Source organism: Aulostomus chinensis, chromosome 16 (genome assembly GCF_037954235.1).
Source record: "Aulostomus chinensis isolate RoL2024-O1b breed Wild chromosome 16, RoL_Achi_v1.0, whole genome shotgun sequence".
In the NCBI taxonomy this organism is placed as follows: domain Eukaryota; kingdom Metazoa; phylum Chordata; class Actinopteri; order Syngnathiformes; family Aulostomidae; genus Aulostomus; species Aulostomus chinensis.
Genome location: NC_141335.1, coordinates 20,220,195 through 20,239,550, shown reverse-complemented (window position 1 = coordinate 20,239,550; position 19,356 = coordinate 20,220,195). Strand labels below are relative to the sequence as shown.

Genomic DNA, 19,356 nt, shown 5'->3' with positions numbered 1-19,356 from the left:
TAATTTCCACTAATTTGCAAATAAATTAAATACAAATTTCCCTACTTAAATACTCATTCCTGTGAATTTCCACCACTGTCTAAAGTATTTTTTTTATCCTTTCAAATGTAGGTAAAACCTTACATGGAAGTGGGAGGCACGTTCAGCTTTATATTATTATCAATGTTGTAAGCTTTGAATAATTTGCAGTGACTGAATTTCGTTCACTGTAAAAGACAGAGGGTGTATACAGTGTCGGTGTAAACCATTTAGTAGTGTTCCCTCACACAGTTAAGTAGGAACAGTGCCATGTAGTACTAATATTTGTAATGAATGTTAATACAATTAGAAATATGTTCATTTATTTGCACAAGTTTAAAAAGAAAGACTGAACCTTAAAACAAACGAACAAACAAACAAAAAACACTCGTCCAGACAGTGACAGACATAATTTTTTTAATTATTATTTTTTTTTAGGTCTTCAAGGTATAGGCATTACAATAGTCATTCACATTACAATTAGAAAGAAGGGGTGAAGTGTGGGAATAAATTCAGTACATTGCATAACAGCAGAATGTTTGATTATTATCTCTTGTCAAGGAAACTTTGCCAGGTGTCTCCGGTAAAGATGGTGAAACAATTTTCAACTTGTCTTCCCTGTCTTCTCTCTAGAAGCCGTGTCTGTAACTTCCTCATCTGCCATTCAGAAAAGGAAGAAGCACAACAAAAAAACAATCTACATCATAGACAGGATGTCAACATGGACAGGCTGTGTGAATAATGAAATAGGCCAGACCTCTTCCACGTCTCGATCTGCTGCTGCAATCTGCTCGGTGGCTGTGCCCCAGGGATTCCTGCATCTCTGCTGCATCTTCTCAATATGGGCATGAATCTGCCGCTCCAGTTCATGGGCTGATCTAAAGTCCAGATCAAGGTTTCAAACAAAAAGATTTGACATTAGTTGAGGGGCTTAGGTATGGCTAGTGTTGTCACAGTGTTTATTGATGTGCTGCAACAATTTATCATGCAAGCTTGTGGCTTCTTTGTCTTCAGTTCATATTTTTGTCATGATGAATCAGACCAAAATATATGTAATGAGTTTTTTTTAAATGAACTCTGTAGCTCCAACAGAACAAAGAAAACTATTTTATTGAGGGTGCTCAGTATTTGTATGACCACTAGGTGTCTCCAACCCTTCACCTACACCTTTATATTCCTCATAGCTAAAACTAAAGACCTGTTGTCCTTCGGCCTAATGGGTCCTTTTGTACTGTGTCAGTGTGCAACTTGTAATCACCAAATTTCCATAACATTACTGTTAAGTTTTTAATCTGTGACAATTTCATGCCAAATTGGTTTTCTCAATAAATCTGCAACTTTAACAAAGAGGAATTTGAGATAAAGGATCTGACTTCTTTAAGACATTAACTCTATGAGGCAAAACACCAGATCACTGCAATGTTCAATGCTTTTGGTATCAAAACAAGGATGTCCATGAATGTTTGCTGGGGAATATTTTGTCCTATTTACAATACCTGGCGTCATCAGACATTGTGATTGGCATGCCGGATGTTTGGCTTTGGTCGCTTCTTTCCTCCGCAAAAGCCCCCGATTCTTTTTCTCCATCCTGTTCAGACACAGAAATGCTGTTCTCTCACTTTTAAGTGGTATTTTGTTTCAGACAGACTAAACAAATTATGTACATCAGATGGTGTGTTGATGTGTCATTGTATTAACACCCCCACACACACACACACACAGTGTAAACTGTCTATCTAGCTGCATCCATGGAAATGCAGCTGACAGTTGCATTACTCAAAGTCATACATGTGCATTGTTACAATGTGTCCACATGCATGGACTAAAGCATACAGTTTATTATTAACCACCGCATCGTCAAGCACTGGCATCTGTTAGCACTACACTAACATCATCATTAACAATGACAGGGACTGATGGTGACTGGGCTACTACCTGAGAATTCACTAGCATCTTAGATCGATCATTTTTTATCCTGTGATATTCCATGTTTATTGTCATGGGCGTGTAACCAGTGTCACAGAGGTAGTGTTCTACTGCCCCCTTGTGGTGAGTGGGTTGTCAGCTTGCGTCGTATCTCAACCATACCTCTTGTTTCTTTGTTTGTCTTCCAGGTTTCCTCTGCAACCACATCTTCCTCTCCTTCATGCTCTGGGCTTGTGAACGCCACTCATGAAGAGCCTCTTGGCTTCTTTGGGAGGGTCACATAAAAATGCAGTGTAATAGAATTGTGTCAAATAAAAAGGTGCTTGGGCTTTTTTTTCTAAATGCTTAAAATGTTCCCATGGACATCCATGAACATACTTCCTTCTCTGAGCAAGAGTGGCTTGTTTCTCTTCCAGTTCCTTCATTGCAGCCTCCTTCTGTTCTTCTGGTTTCCTCTTCTGCTTCGTGTCAAACAAGGGTAGCTCAGGAATTATGCTGTCCCAGGTAGTCATCTTTTTTCTGACAAATAAATCGAAACAAAATGTTTTATTTTTATTGCTCTCCCAAGTGAGCTCTATGTCCCAGTAGAGATGAGCTGGGAGATTTATACCACTTGGGCTCCTCTGCGGTGAACATCAATAAAAAGAGTTTGGCTATCCTTTTTCCGAGGCAGCACGCCGGATAGTTTACCCCTCATCACATTGTAAGAAAGAACATTTTTATTGTCATCGTAAAAATTACAACACAATTCATGCTCTACATTTAACCGATTGTGTTTGGAGCATGGGTAATCGCGTGCAGCATCCAGGGACCAGATCCAGTTGCCTTGGTCAGGGGTACTGACAGGAATAGTAGATTCTTAACAATGGTGAAAACTGGACTAGGAGGAGAAAACCACCACTATCTATAACAAATGGCCTCTTCCATACAGTACAATCAAATAAAATGATTTATGCTCAATAGATACTGGCACATACAAGCAGGGGACCCGTGATTAAGAAGCCAGTATATTTTGGGTGTGCAACTCAGAACCGTGATTGGCCCACAGGTGCTTTAACTAGGAGAAGCCTATTTATCGTGCTTTCCAAACATTCCCTTCACCAAAGTGATTTATATTACTCACTGTTTAGTAACACTGCGAAGGCTTGACTTTGGGTTCTTGTTACCCTGTCCTATAAACCCCAGCTCAGCTTTGTCCAAGAGAATCATCTTTTCTTTTAGTTCCCTGAACCGCTGTAGCTCATCCTCATCCACAGAGTCCTCCTGCTCCAGACTGGACCCAACCAACTTGGAGAGCTGGAGTTTCTCCACCTCAGGCAACACTATCAATGAAACAGCCAGAGCACATATAGTGGTGTTTTAAGGGCAGCTAAATAATGACAGAAACAACTGCTGCATACAGCTACAGTGGCTGGTGGAACCACATGAGCTAGTCCAGAGGTTTTCATTGTGTGAAAAGAGCCTCCTTAGGGGGGTTTCCAAACAGTTTCAGGGGAGGTTCAGTGAATTAAGCTAAAAGTTATTTCTCAAAAAGGCAAAATGTAGGACAACCTTCATGTTTGTGATTTGGCATGACATGAAATAAAGTAGCTTCAGTGGATTTGATGGTTGTTCCTGCTTTCCAAGCATCATAAATCAGTAAATGACTCAGTACCAATGGTTTTCATGTATTTCGTGACTCTGAAGTTATGTAAAACAACATAACATCCTGAAACTAAACTATAAGCAATGTGAGGAAGAGTAAGAAGGCCACCTTATTCCATGCTTTGTCTACCATCTCAGATGGGAAACCCCTGATCTAGTCAAGTATCAAGAATACAAAGTAAAAAGATTCCCCTGAATTTTATGGGTAAATTCACAAAATCGATCATCATTCCCCTCGCCTTTTTAGATCAAAGAGAGGAATATGTGACCAACTGATCCTGTCTGGATTAAATATAAATGGCTCAAAGTAACTGATACAAAAAATGCAAGATAATTAGATTAAACAGGGCTTAAATATTCCATGTTATCGCAGTAGAAAAGGGGTGATGATAATGCACTATGCAAATGAAGTGTATATTAATTTTTATACTCTGAGCTGCTCAAATGGAAATGATTTCCCCCTGGAGACTGAAAGCTCGTCTTTGGTAATAACCTTGTAGGCTGGGAGATAAACGGTTTGATGGAGGGGTTTGACTCTGCTTGTGCAGCTGCAGACTCTCCTGTGGAGGGCTGTCTTGGGCTTATCACAGTGATTACCTACAGACATGCTTAGTGACACAGGGCCACTGTTTAGAGTCCACACAGTATCGATCATTTTCATCTGGCTAAAAATACTACAGAGCTGGAACAGGCGGAGTCAGCTGAGTGGCACACACTGTCTCCAAGGGAACGGAAGACACACCAGTGAAGTGGTAGTAGGGCAAGGAGCTATTTTTGTGGCCAGGCACTCTATCTTTGACAAAAAGAGCAGATGGCAAGGATGCATATTGAACACCTTGTCGCTGCATTGCTGAAAGTTGAGGTGCCCTTGATTCACCTGGAGAAATCTTCCTCTCGATAACTGGTCGCTGAGACTTTGCACTCCTCAGGTACTGGAGGATGCACTGGAGCCCCTCACACACAATTTCAGGAGGAGGAAAAGTGATGGGGCAGTTCCTCAGGTTTAGGCCTTTGAGGCTGATAACTTGTCCTAAGAAAAAGTATAAAAAACAAGGAATCATTTTGAACGACAGTAAAGGATTACACTTACAACGAGTGCATCATTCACAAAAGCGAACATGCTGTTAATGGCAATCAGTATATTTATAATTACTTTAATGTATTTATAAACTGTTGAAACAGTATATACTTTCTATTAATAATTGCCAGGAAATTACTGAATGAACTCCAGTTCTAAATGCTGCCATAGAGACTTATTGAGAGGAATAAATAAATAAATAAATAAATAATAATAACAAAGCCATAATAATAATAAAATGGATCTTAGTTTTGTTAGCAGAGAAAAGAATCAACTCACCAAGCTCTGGTGGAAGCTCTGAGATGGGATTCCCTTCCAGTAGTAGTGTTTGCAGAGATCTAAGTGAACAAAATTGTAGCTTTTTAGAAAAACTGCTTATGTGGATCAAGACACATACTGAGTCCCCAAACTAACAAGTGGAATTTTTGCATGATAACACTCCCGCAGTCATGAGATTTTTTTTACTTTTAATAATCTGTCCTTTATTAATGTAAAAGTCCATTTTTGTTTACATGTTAAAAGCAATGAAATTGCTCGATTAATGTTCATATTTATACTTTTTTGGACATGTCAAGAGAGGGGTAGGATTTCAGTAGAATTTTAGAAGAGGGGTTTGAAATGTATTGCTAAAAATGGCCCTGAAATGTAAGAAAGAAATATACTGATGGGCTTGAATTGGCCAACAATCACAGTGGTGAAATAGCTTACCTATGTATGCCAATTTCAGCAGGAAGTGATGTAATGTGGTTATATCTGAGGTCCAGCCACAGCAAGCAGGGCAGGCTGGTGAACATTGAGTCTGGGAGACTGCATAGCTGATTACCTTCAAGATATAAATACTAAAGACCAGGTATAAAATAAATGAATCACATGGACATATGTGTTGGGCTAATACTATAGAGGTAATGGCTCAGAGGTTGAGAAATGTACAGTGAAGTCCCGGCTGACCTTTACAGTGCTGTTTCCCAAAACACTTTTTGCAACATGTTTCAGGTTTGTTCTGCTCAGGCACAATGTCTCTGATGAGTAATGGTCGGTAAACTCCTCTGGGTCAGCGTCCTCAGGCAGATTGTGGGGGGTCTTTGGTATGACGGCAGTGTTTCCAAAGACAAAGCTCAGCTGTGAATTGGGAACCTTCTCCATCTCTGGGGAAGATATTGTTCAGGAGACACTGTATTTTCGTTTAAACAACTCAGGAATATTTTCTTTGACTTGAGCTTACAGGTTCGCAATGGCATCGTAACTTGCATCTGAACAAGTGCAAATATGCTGTAAACCATTATGACTGATTTGTTCTTCTCTGTTTAGATGTCTAAGCAGTTGCTCCAGACTTTGATCTCCAGCAGCCACCCAGTTAATATCACAGAACATCAAAGTTATAAGCATAATCCTGACTCTCATCTCGGCCTGTCACTCTGTCCTCTCAGTCAGACTGAGACATCATCTGGGTGGATGTGATAATCCGTGAATTATGACAGAACCTTATATCATCTCAGGATGACACAATGCGATTAATGTGTGGTCCTACAATATTATCTCCCAGAGGCTGAGTAAGTTCTGGGTGGGTGCTGTGGCAAAAAATAATAATAGAACAATATGACATAAAAGACTATTAACTTTTAAGAGCAGAATTATTCTTCATGAGAATAGCCTACAAGCAAAACGAGTTAGCTGTCTGCTGCTACCGCAAAAGAGCAAGCATTAGCAGACATTTCTGCTCTTAAAAATAAATAATTAAGTCACCTGTATTAGATATACTATTTAACTGTGGAAGTTATTAGGTATACCTTCCCCAAACGGGCACAGAACAATAGAAAGAAGTGCAGAAAATACTGACTTTGTAGCTACGCCTCACCAGTTTGTTGTAACCATAGCAACAAAAAACTACGGTAAGTGTCCATGTACAAACAAGGCGAATCGCATCCATCAACGAAGTACTCCATTTATAACTATAGCGAGTAGGTTACAAACCAAAGCGCCGAGCTGTAATTATATCCCCATCTATGTGAAATGGTTTAATAAAGCATCAACAGAAACAAATGAAGCAAGTATTAAATCCTTTTCCCCCTCAATAACCCAGCCGGTACCTCCAATCCATTTTCTAATGAGATTGAATAATAATTCATAGAGGTTGCTCTGGACTGCAGGGTACAACCAGCTGTTTTTGGTTAATGAGAGATAGGAACCTTCAAGTCTACATTAATTTATCCTGACTTCACCTTTATAGAGGATTTTCCATTTGAGTTGATATGCATGACAGTGTGTGATACAGAGCTACGTCGACTCCAGTCACTGGCCAGCAACTGTCACATTACTTCCACAATTGTCAAGGTAGCAAGGACGCTCTATTGTAACTTCCGGTTGTAACTTTCAACATAAAGGTCGTATGAGCAAATACATTATGAGTAGCCTGACACAGAAGAAGTTATATAAATAAATCAAAAACAACAATTACAAAACATAAAAAAACCCAACAATAATTGGTTAATCTAAAAAAATCAAAGGCTGTCACTTAACATTACATAGGAACCCCTTCCCACACACACACGTATATATGTGTATATATATATATATATATATATATATATATATATATATATATATATACAGTATACAGTATACAGTATGTGTGTGCGCGTGTGTTTGTGTGTATGCCTGTGTGTTTACATTCTTTTTTATGTATCACGGTTAATGCTATATACCAATGATATATATATATATATATATATATATATATATATATATATATATATATATATATATTTCTTTAAAAAAAAACATTAAAAATAATAAAACATAGCAATTTTCCCAAACTAAATCGGGTACCAAGTGTCACATTTAATTTGTTACCTGAGTCAGAGCCACATTATTCTGATGAGACTGTACTGGATGTATTTTAATTCTCTAATGGACTTATATCACACACTTTTACCTAGCGGAAATTCTTCTACGTATTGAAGGCTTAATTTCCCGACTTCCGGTTTTGCCAACACTAACCACGTTGCACTTGACGCAGCTTACTCAGCTTCGACAAACAGAAGTCTCCCGGTTTCGCTGGCAGGCTCCGGAAGACAACTAACAGTGTCGAGTGATTATTTGAACCTGCAGCTGTAACCAACCGAACTGTCTTTGTTTTAAAATATTGTACAGTCCTTCTACACTTACTCTCCCTTGTTAAGACAGACTTTAAATCGCTTCGCTTACATTTCACCACGTCTTATAACGGAGAAAACGATTTGGGTGAAATGTATGATTATTATTGCTGTTTATTGAGGAGGGTCTCCTACGCTGGGCTGTAGTTTCTCTTCAAGAGGCGAGGAATGCTATCTGAGCATCAATGTTTCACTGGGGAAAGTGGAAGAAGAGAATGGGAGCCAATAGTTCTTCAAAGAGACCCGTTTTCGATGAGAAGGAAGATGGTAAGTGACGAAAAAAGTAAAGCGTGTTTTCCCCTCAAATTACAGTTTGAGGAGTTGGTGCTCAGAATTTCTCAGTGTCCGTCTAATTTTTTATTTATTTTTTTTTGTTTAATGTGTCATTGTTTTACTCAACGGTACTAACTCGCCGACAATATTTTGAATTAGCTCTAGTTTGTATTATAATGGCTGATAAGTTAGCAAAGCGACTTGTGAAAGTTTCTGCTCTTTGATATCAGATGAAGACCTATGCCGTTCAGCCTGTAAATGTTGCCTATATTTAGCAGAATGATTTATTTTTGTCTTTAGTATGTTTTGAGGTTTTTTTATTTTTTTTAAATGGATGATGTAACAGAATAAGTAAAGTATCTTTATATATTCATCACACATCAGGGCAAGTTTCCACTTCAAACGAGCTTAAATAGTGACAAAAGGAATATCGTTATTGCGCGGCAGAAAGGGCAGCAGCATCAGCGCTCACCAACGGTCCTCCCACTGTGAGAAAACACGCTCATGCTTCAACGAACTCTGTGAAATGGGAACTATTTGAAGACGGGGAGCTAATTGCATAATTAAGACAAGATTAGTGTCATGCATTAAAGTAATGTTAATTCATGACGGCTTGTCAGTGTATTGAAAATAAGCCTCTCCGGAGTAAAGCCCAGCACTGAATCTCTGAATTTCTGTGATAAACGAGAGAAATCCAGTATTGCTATAGTGCTGGCCAACTTACACTCAAAACTTCAGTAAACAAGGTCACTTCACTGCAGGGATGTGGTCATATGGCCACTGTGTGTGTTTAGTACACACTCCTACATACAAGGATAACCCAGTTATATCTTCTTCTTTTTTTTCCCCTCATAAAAAGTGTTTAGATTGCTGTTAGATTCATTGTTATTGAGAAAAGGAGTGACTGTAAGGTGGTATGTCTGAAGACAAATTCGCCATGGATGGATGATTTGGATTTCCCCCGTGCTGTCTGTGGTGGATATGAAGAGTGAGAGCCCAATAATCAGACAGGAGGCAGTTTCAAGTACCTCTTACTGTTGAGATGAGGCAGGGGCTACTTATTTTTGACCTACTAATAACTGGTAAAGGTGCTTCAATTCCGAAGTCCAATCACTCAGTCAAGAGGCAGTGCATTTGCATAGCATCATCATCATCATCATCATCATCGCATACACAGTTGCTCTCTAATGTGTGTTTTCTCAAACATGGAAATAACTTAGCATTGTTGAACATTTGGTTCTCTCATCTCAGTGTGATCAGATTTTTTAAAACTTTTTTGTGTGTGTTTGTGAAATGCCTGAAATATGGCCTCTTGTCTGCACTTTGCTAAAGATATTTGAAAGAGGCCATATTGGGACCTTTTCCCACTTGAATATTTTTCCATTTTGTTCATGTCTTTACCAGCATTAGCTCATATCCATGGTCAAAAGCTCAGACTTACAGCTTTTACAGCTACTTTTGTCACTCTGTCAGAAACAGCTTGTTTTTTTAGCCAGCTGTTTAACATTTGAAGGAAACGTCCCATCCCTCACCATAGTTGGAGTTCTCCGCCAGTGCAAGCCTGATATGAAAACACTTTATTGGGTGGAGCGTGAGCGATTCAGTAGTGGTTACGATTATAGTGAAGCCCCTTGTGATGCGCTAAGAGGCATCAAATCTGAAGGACTTGTTGAATCACAACATGGCAGGCCAAGTCAGCCAGTATCAAAATGACAGTTTTCTCACTTCATTTTTAAATTTTCCAGTGGGCACATCCCAGACCCAAATATACAAACTGAATTCAGAAATAGAGTTTTTCATAATATGGACCCTTTAAAGTTTGATTCTGTGTAGAAAAAAACAGGTGACAAAATAAGGAATTAATTTACATTAATTATAGAAAAAAAATGTCGAAAAAATGGATGCAATCATTCACAACTTTACCATTATTTAAAAGTGGAACTAAAATGTCAGGTTGATGACATCATACCTTTTTTGTTCGTCAACCAATCAGATTTTATAACTGGCAAATATTTGATTGTAATGGTCGTAATTGGTAAAAGGTGTTGTGAATAAATGGGAAATAAAAACCAAGATTCAAGTTTGATCTATTCATTTATTCATAGATTTACCAAAATTTCTTTGCATTTAAATTTTTTAAAGGCTTGTCATAGCCACAAGCGATAATTTATTTTTCTTTGCAATAATCCAAAATTCTATGAAAAAAAAGCCCTCACTGTCTATCGATCGAGGGAGCTCATGGTGATGCTGACTTCCAGTTTGGCCTCAAAATGTATCATCCCTGCGACACTCTATTATTCCATTAAATAGTAGCTATGCTGCATGCTAGAGTGGATAAGGAGTAAATTGGGCGTTGGACACGTGTGGAAAACAGGTTGCAGCTAATGTCAGTGCGCTCACCTTGAACACTGGTGAAGCGCTGATGCTGCACAGTTTACCATCTTGTAAAGCAGCTGCTTCTCTTTCTCTCCTTTGCTTCTTCAAAGAGCTGCCGAACACCGATAACAGTCAGAGCAAACAATGGCGCAGAGGTTGTGGATGCTGACTTCTACTCTCTCTTGCTGCCTGCCTGTCAGGTCTCTTAGAAACAGTATCTCTTGGCTTCTTGGAAAACAGCACACGGCCTACATTAGGCAGTAATATTAGAGCAGTGTTTGGCTCCAAAAGCTGCAAACATAATCAAGCAGTCAGGTTGATGTCCAAGCGTAGCTGCCAAAACGGCTTTTTTGGCAGATAGTTTGATTAGCAGAGGAAGGCTGTGGAATTGATTGAGGTGCGTTCTCTGCATGTTCCTGCATAGTTTATGGTACTGAGAGTCTTTGACAACAGCATTGAGGGAAGGAAATGAGGAGTCAGTGATAGTTAAATGGTGTTTGAGCTGCTTCAGTCTATCAGACACTTGAACACATCTTTTATCATTGAGAAAGATCTCCTGTTATTCTCTGTGACTGAATTCACATAACAGCTTTGCTGTGAAGATATCCCCCTGGACTCTCTCTTTTGCTGGAGTTGCTCTAGGTGAGAGGCGGAGGGCGGGGCGGGCTTTTTGGTTGCCCCTAGACTCCCTGCCTGTACGTTGGGGTTTACCCCTGTGGACGAAAGGGTTGCTTCCCTGCGCCTCCAGGAATGGGTCCTGATGGTGGTCTGCGCTTATGTGCCGAACACCAGTTCAGAGTATCCACCCTTTTTGGAGTGCTTGGGAAGGGTACTGGATGGTGCCCCGGCTGGGGACTCCATTGTCCTACTGGGAGACTTCAACGCTCATGTGGGCAATGACAGCATGACCTGGAAGGGCGTGATTGGGAGGAAGGGCAGGCCCGACCTGAACCCGAGTGCTGTTCAGTTATTGGACTTCTGTGCAAGCCGCAGTTTGTCCATAACAAACACCAAGTTAGAACATAAGGATGCCCACCGGTGCATGTGGCACCAGGACATCCTAGGTCGCAGGTCTATGATAGATTTTATAGTCGTATCACATGACCTGCGACCGCATGTTCTGGACACTCGGGTGAGGAGAGGAGCTGAGCTGTCAACTGATCACCATCTGGTGGTGAGTTGGATCAGGTGGCAGGGGAAGACGCTGCGCAGACCTTGCAGGCCCAAACTAGTAGTGAGGGTTTGTTGGGAACGCCTGGCGGAAGAACCAGTCAGAAGGATCTTCAACTCCCACCTCCAGCAGAGCTTTGACCACATCCCGGGGGCGGTGGGGGACATTGAGTCCGAATGGGCCGTGTTCCGCTCTCCCATTGTCGAGGCAGCTGCTGTGAGCTGTGGCCATAAGGCTGCTGGGGCCGGTCGTGGTGGTAATCCTCAAACCCACTGGTGGACACCAGAGGTGAGGGGAGCCGTCAGGCTGAAGAAGGAGGCTTACAGGGCCTGGCTGGCCTGTGGGTCTCCAGAGGCAGCTGATCGGTACCAGCAGGCCAAGCAGTGTGCAGCCATGGCAGTCGCCAAGGCAACAACTCGGGCGTGGGAGGAGTTCGATGAGGCCATGGAGAACGACTATCGGTCGGCTCCGAAAAGTTTCTGGCAAACCGTCCGTTGCTTCGGGGGGGGAAGGCGGCAACTTGCCCACACTGTTTACAGTGGGGACGGGAGGCTGCTGACGTCAACTGGGGAGATAATTGGGCAGTGGAAGGAGTACTTTGAGGAACTCCTCAATCCCACCAACACGTACTCCATGGAGGAGACAAAGTTTGGGGAGTGCTTGGGGGGGGGGGTCGTCCAATCTCCAGGGCAGAAGTTGCCGAGGAAGTTAAGCAACTCTGCGGTGGCAGAGCTCCGGGGGTGGATGAGATCAGCCCTGGGTATCTCAAGGCTCTGGATGTTGTGGGGCTGTCCTGGTTGACACGTCTCTGCAACATTGGGTGGACATCGGGGGTGGTGCCTTTGGAGTGGCAGAGCGGGTGGTGGTCCCCGTCTTTAAGAAAGGGGACCAGAGGGTGTGTTCCAACTATCGGGGGATCACACTCCTCAGCCTCACTGGTAAGGTCTACGCCAGGGTACTGGAGAGGAGGGTCAGGGTGATAGTCGAACCTCAGATTGAGGAGGAGCAGTGTGGTTTTCGTCCCGGCCGTGGAACCGTGGATCAGCTCTTTACCCTCGCTAGGGTGCTGGAGGGGGCATGGGAGTTTGCTCAACCAGTCCACGTGTGTTTCGTGGATCTGGAGAAGGCTTACGACCGTGTTCCCAGGAGCACCCTGTGGGGGGTACTCCGGTAGTATGGGGTGGATGGCCCTTTAAAAAGGGCCATTTGGTCATTCTACCGGAAAGACTGGTCCGCGTTGCCGGCAGTAAGTCGGACTTGTTCCCAGTGAGGGTTAGACTCCACCAAGGCTGCCCTTTGTCACCGGTTCTGTTCATAACCTTTATGGACCTGTTTGCAGATGACGTAGTCCTCTTAGCGCCATTGGGCCACGACCTCTTGCTGGGACAGTTTGCAGCCGAATGTGAAGCGGCTGGGATGAGGCCATGGTCCTCAGCCGGAAAAGGGTGGTTTGCCCACTCCAGGTCAGGGGGGAGGTCCTACCTCAGGTGGAGGAGTTTAAGTATCTCGGGGTCTTGTTCAGGTGTGAGGGTAGGATGGAGCGGGAGATTGACAGGCGGATTGGGGCGGTGTCTGCAGTGATGCGGGTGCTAAACCAGTCCGTTGTGGTGAAGAGGGAGCTAAGCCAGAAGGCGAGGCTCTCAATTTACCGGTCAATCTACGGTCCAACCCTCACCTATGGTCATGAGCTTTGGGTAATGACCGAAAGAACGAGATCGCAAATACAAGTGGCTGAAATGAGTTTCCTCCACAGGGTGGCTGGGCTCTCCCTTAGAGATGGGGTGAGAAGCTCAATCATTCAGGAGGGGCTCAGAGTAGAGCTGCTGCTCTTCCATGTCGAGAGGCGTCAGTTGAGGTGGTTCGGGCATCTGGTGAGGATGCCTCCTGGACGCCTCCCTCGGGAGGTGTTCCAGGCATGCCCAACTGGGAGGAGGCCCCGAGGCTGTCCTGGGAAGGCCTCGGGATTCCCCCGGAAGAGCTGGACGAAGTGGCTGGGGAGAGGACAGTCTGGGCTTCCTTGCTGAGGCTGCTGCCCCCCGTGACCCGGACCCACTGGATAAAGCGGAGGACGACGATGACGATATCCCCTCCCTGGTTTTATAGTCTGAATGAGTGTGGATGCCTGAGGAGGTGGAGCTATTGTGTATTTTATCCAAAATCAAGCATCAGAGAAAAAAGTTAAAAAATAAACTTTACACAACTTTTTGATTTGGTTTACCACCCTTTACCTAATTAATTGGATGAAAACGTCCTTCAGGACCATATGTTTCCTGAATAAGACTAGTTTGAAGCAAAACCTAACATTTTTTCAGCCAATCAAATGTGCTGTTTTGTTACTGAGCACTTGAATCACTTTGAGCTCTGAAAACATCTGGTGGAGCTTTGCAAATTTTCATCCTTTTAGGAACAACATGCCGATTAATGATTGATAAGGAGTACATGTCAACATGTAATCCACTGTGCTCTTCAAGACATGTCAGGGGCTACATTTACATGGACAAGAGTAATTCCACTGTTGATCATATTCAAAATAAGACAATACTTGGATAAAGCTGTGTTCACATGTTGCTTTTAGGGTATTCAAATCATATTCCTATTTACATGCTACACAGCAAAATCCGACTATGACTGGAAATGCCCTCCCACTGGCTGGAAGCTGCACCACGCGTTGTAAAGCAGTTTGACTGCCTTACATGTTGCAAAAATAATGCAACAACTGGTAGGACTTCATAGTGTGATGCACATCTACAATGCATATCGATATTGTGACCAAAAGGAGAATAGTCCATATATCTGAAGATGATCACTTACCCCAACCAGGACATTAGTTTGGTTTGAAAATGGTGTTTACATGGCAGGATCTGTTCAGACTATAGTCTTATTTGGCTTAATATCAGAATATTGCTGTTCATGTGAACGCATCCAGTGAGTCATTGCAGCAAGAAGCAGCTGCCGCTCTACTTCGTTCTCCCCCCAGAGCTTATCGCACGGTGATAGTGTGTAATTTTAGTGAAAAGGACGATGTAGTGTCTATACTCACGGTGTTAATGATCTCTCTGGAGCTCTTTACCCAGCGGCATCTGGGCATAAATCGGGTAGATACATTAGCCCTGCCCGGTGTGTGACTTCATACTGGTAGATATTCAGATCGGCTGACTTGGGGGTGGCATGGCTCAGAGGTAGAGTTGCAGTCTACTAGATGATGGTTCGATCCTCTTCTTACGATTTGCCATTTTGATCACTTAACAAAATTAGGTTAACCAGCGGCGTGCCTTTGGAAAGGTGGACTTGAATTCAAAGACCACTAAATAAAAATAGAACACTCCTAAAACTGAGACAATGTAAAATTTGTTTCTATGTCCAGAAATATGTTGTTTTCACGGTAGTTACTTCCCATGATGACACCTCACTTGACTTTTCGGTTGGTTTTCTGGGTTAAACATTGCAGTGCATCTTGTGTAGGTCTCTTAGGCGACTGAGTGGAGTAATTTGGCTCCCATTTTCATTATTGAGGTGTGTTACTTCGTCTTAGGGAAATTCCACTAAATGCGATTTCAGCTGGACTAAGTTTTTTTTAATGTGTTTTAGAAGTCCAGTTCTATTTGGATGACAACATTGATAGACCTTTTCTGACGTCATGTAAATGTACTTACTGAAAATGTAGGGACTTCTCCATTCATTGGAGAAACTAATTTCAGTCACCAGGATTTCATTCCTTTGGTCACGAACAAAATTTTGGGACTACATGAAGTGTTAGAATGTAAATCACCTAATATACTAAGAGTTTACCCCTTAGTTCATTCTTTAAAAGCTAGCCTTGGTATCTCAAACTTTATGATTGTATATTGCCTCCTATCAATTTAAGTGTGAAATATGAAGCACAAGTTGTTCAAATTGGCTACAGATCGTATCTTCAATTGCTTTACGATTAAATACGTTACCGACTGTAAGTTACGTGGTAAAAATAAAGAGAAAAGCAGTGTGATGGTCAATGTTTATACTGTTACAAACCGCTGCAAATAAATACACTTAACGATTTAGTGTTCAAAAAATATCTTGGTGTATTTTATGCTGAGGATGCTGACAATGATGTCAATATGTTGTATGTGTTTCGTCATCTTGTTAAAAGCAAAGGCAAGTCTCCACTTCTGGGGACACTGTCTATTCTTTGTGTGTGTGGGTGCCTGGCTGCCTGACTGTGTGCGTGACTGCTCTTCCCATCAAGAGCAAGTGTATGAGGCAATGAAAGCAGATTTGGTTGAGGATAAAGATAGATGCAGAGAGAGATGGCTGATTACTTGCACTGAATACTGAGACACTCACTCTCTTTCATCTCAGTTGCAGACTCTCAATTTCTCTCCATCCTTTTATTTAACTCAACTCCATGGATGCCTGCAGCTACTGGCCTCTTACCACAGCAGAAGGCTGCCGTAATTGGTTGAAGCAGTCGCACAATAGGTGGAGAAAACTGCCATTGTCACATTGCAGTATCATTAGATCAGAGAGTGTGTCCGGGGTGAGGATTGTTGAGTTGTTCTTGAGTAGCGGAGAAATATATAGAGAAATATATGTATTTGTTATATTGCAGTTATGTTGTGATTATTTTGGAAGTTCATATGGCAGTTAATCTGAAGTACAGAAATAGTCTGAAATGTCAATTTAAAGCATAAATGTTGAAGTTCATTGAAATAAATTTTGGTCATACAGTAGTTCAGATGATGACTTGAGCTGGAAGTGGCTGTTGAGGAGGGAGAACCTGAATGGATTTCGTGCTTCTTCAAGTGAATTGAGTGCATCAGATGACAGCATTGAGGTAAATTGTACAGTGGAAATTATGTGACTCAGAAGTAGAATTGCACTTCTGTGAAAATGGTGCTAGGACCCATTTTACTGGTATCAGAACTAAGGCCTTTCCACACCAGAAAGTCTGCATCAAGGACCAAACCAAAATTCATGTTTGTTACATTGGTTCCTCTTTGTTTTGGTTTCACATTGCAGTAATGCAAGCTCTCAGAAGGACTTTACTGTAGGTACTTACATGCTGTCATCATCAGAAGTGTTTTAGTGGCACAGGGCTGCAGATGGATTTTAACACATAGCCAGGGACGACTGCACTATCTTAATGGGTGAGCTTCTCGGGCAGCAAAATGCTGTCCGGATTGTCATGAAAAGGGCATTTATCATCTTCATTGAATGTCTTTTTCTAATGGCACGGCCCACATTTGTAGCTGATGCAGTTTCTTTGTCATCAGGTGGCATTGCTGTTCTGTATCCCCTCTTTCTCATCCTCTCCAGAAATATCTTGAAAGTGTTGGCATTGGTGTGAGTCTTTCAGTTGATTTTGTACAAGATCGTTGGATCATATTTCAGTTAAAAACAAACTACTCTTCTCCCCATGTACAACCATGGCTCATTTTTTCTTCCTTTTTCCTCTTCTCTTGCTTCCTGGTATGCTGTATGCCAGAACTTCCTGTGAATGGTCCAAAAATTTGAATCATCCAAAAAAGTGCTTTGATCTGGACTGTAACCACTGCCTTGGTTGGATTAAATCTCGGCTGTTTGGTTTGGTTGGTGTGAAAGAGACAGTGGGTTAATAAGAGCCGTATTTTGCTATGTTATCAATGTGTTACAGCAGGAGTGTGTGTGTGTGTGTGTGTCTCCATTGTCCACCACTTGTTGATGAATGGGATGCATAATGATACACCGCAATATTTCATGAACTACAAGGGCAAGCCTACACGCACACGCACACGCACACACACACACACACACGCACACATGCACACATGCACACACGCATATGCAAACACACTTGCTCCACAAACCCCATCTGTTTGAAAAGTAGGATGACCAGGAGAGTCTACAAGTCTGACTTGGCTGACTGTTGTCATGACGTGTTCACAGAATCAACAGGTCAGTGAACATGATAGATGATACAATTACATCATGCCTCGTCTTTGTCTTAAATCAAGATTGTGATTTAGTTTCTGTCAAGCAAACTTATTTGTCATCAAAGTGTGATAAGGCATTTACGGGCAATGACTTAAAGGCTGTTGGAAGAAACTTTTAGGTGCTTCAGCGCATTAAGATGAGAAATTTTCCTCATGCAGTTTGAAAACTACTGAGGCTGCGACTAAATATTCTGTTTTGATCGGTCATGTAGCTTTTCAGACAGTATATGTATAGACATACATATATACATATATGTGTGTGTATGTATATATTTTTTATATCCATATATATATATCTAAATATATACATATACAATATATAGATATAGACAGTTGTTAATATATTAACCAGCTGTACTGTGGGAGCTGTATTCTCGTGTGAACTCATTATCTCGCATGAGCTCACAAATTCAGCTTGTAAGGTGAAGTAATTTGGGCAGACATGTAGGAGGAGAGTGCAGGAAACGGCACCCCACCAACCCAAGATGAGCGAGAACAACTCACTGTTCTGATGCTGGTTTTGTTGGTATGGAATTTCCATGAAATAGTTTTTTTTTAAACCCTTCTAAACTTACTTTACAGAACAATTAAAATTTTGTGATACACTGTCACCATCCACCAAACTTTTTGCCACTTATCCTGTTAAGGGTCATGGGGGGCTGGAGCCTATCCCAGCAGCTTTTGGGCGAGAGACGGGGTTCACCCTGGACGGGTCACCAGTCCATCATAGGACCAACACATATAGACACACAACCATTCACACTCACATTCATACCTATGGTCAATTTAGAGTATCAATCAGCCTCGTCCCCTCTTGATGTCTCTGGACTGTGGGAGGAAGCCGGAGTACCAGAGAGAACCCACACAGGCACAGGGAGATCATGCAGACTCCACACAGAAAGATCCCGTACTCGAGCCCAGAATCTTCTTGCTGTGAGGCGACAGCGCTAACCACTGCACCACCGTGCCGCCCAACATACTGTTGCCATGATATAAAATTTAAAAATATAAACTGCGATAGAAGAGTTTTGCCATATTGCCCACACTTAACTTTTACCATTAATCTTTCCACATGTTATAAAAGCATTTTTTTTTCACAAAATAACATTATTTTACATTGATAACAGTTTCCCAACATAAAAATGAAGTGGGAAGAATTAAAAAATGCAAAAGCCCAAGCTTTGATTTTTTTTTTAATTGAGTTTCTACCATGGCTGCAACTAGACTTCTTATTTCTGCCCCACCAATACAGTAAATCAAAGCTTTAAGGGAGGTATACACATATTAAATGTGGTTCATCAAATGATAAATGAAGTGTTTTTAGTGCGCCCTTGTAAGAACTTCCCAAGTTCTTTGGAAATTGTTGCTTACTGTCCAGCCTCTCCAGCACCAAGACAAGATACCCTTCCCTCTTCTAAACTGCAGCAGGGAGCTCAGGTGCAGAATGAAATCGCACCTGGAGTGTAGTTCTGGCTGGGTGTTTGATTATAAATTTAAAATATGTTGGAATTTAAATCATTTCATCACAAATGTTATACTTTGTTTTAAAGAAAAGAGTATTTGATTGCTTTTGATCAAGGTATACTAATCTGCCAAGCTACTACTATTCATTGTGCTAAGCTATTTAGCGGTCAGCTGGTCTCTGTGGGTTTCAGTTCCCTAATGCAGTACAGAGGAGAGAAGCATCTTATCTTCTGTCTCTGGGGAACATCGGAAATGAGAACATTTCCTCGAGAAGTCGGTGTACCCCTTTAAAGCCAATCTCAG

At 41.8% G+C, this 19,356-nt stretch overlaps 2 protein-coding genes across 4 annotated transcripts in view; one reads left to right on the top strand and one right to left on the bottom strand.

Moving 5' to 3' along the window:
• Positions 1–424: 424 nt before the first annotated feature.
• On the bottom strand, positions 425–6,996 carry LOC147247766 (leucine-rich repeat-containing protein 27-like). 3 transcript variants are annotated; one of them, XM_086180542.1, is made up of 11 exons: positions 6,886–6,996; positions 5,615–5,811; positions 5,375–5,505; positions 4,946–5,004; positions 4,466–4,618; positions 3,068–3,266; positions 2,323–2,463; positions 2,107–2,209; positions 1,515–1,606; positions 776–896; positions 425–675 (listed from the first exon to the last, which is right to left on the bottom strand). In XM_086180542.1, exons 2-11 carry the CDS (start codon positions 5,807–5,809, stop codon positions 565–567), a joined length of 1,305 nt encoding a protein of 434 aa, XP_086036668.1. In that variant the 5' UTR covers positions 5,810–5,811; positions 6,886–6,996; the 3' UTR covers positions 425–564. The 3 variants fall into 3 exon arrangements, with proteins under 3 accessions (XP_086036668.1, XP_086036665.1, XP_086036666.1); XM_086180539.1 differs by lacking the exon at positions 6,886–6,996 and adding an exon at positions 6,522–6,667; XM_086180540.1 differs by lacking the exon at positions 6,886–6,996 and adding an exon at positions 6,504–6,554.
• A 677-nt stretch (positions 6,997–7,673) lies between these two features.
• The window catches only part of stk32c (serine/threonine kinase 32C), an 88,242-nt gene continuing 76,559 nt past the window's right edge, over positions 7,674–19,356 (top strand). Inside the window, exon 1 of the mRNA XM_086180048.1 lies at positions 7,674–8,085. Within this exon, the coding sequence (XP_086036174.1) occupies positions 8,004–8,085 (82 nt within the window). The 5' untranslated portion in view covers positions 7,674–8,003. The remainder of the gene's footprint in view (positions 8,086–19,356) is intronic.

Bases quoted from the DNA above. Each gene is read 5' to 3' on its own strand.
- LOC147247766 (XM_086180539.1), bottom strand. From the start codon at position 6,609: ATGGAGTACTTCGTTGATGGATGCGATTCGCCTTGTTTGTACATGGAC. The intron at 2,210-2,322 runs GTATGTTCATGG...ACCCTCCCAAAG, and splicing joins ACTCTTGCTCAGAGAAGGAA to AAGCCAAGAGGCTCTTCATG. The intron at 897-1,514 runs GTATTGTAAATA...TCTGGACTTTAG, and splicing joins ACAATGTCTGATGACGCCAG to ATCAGCCCATGAACTGGAGC.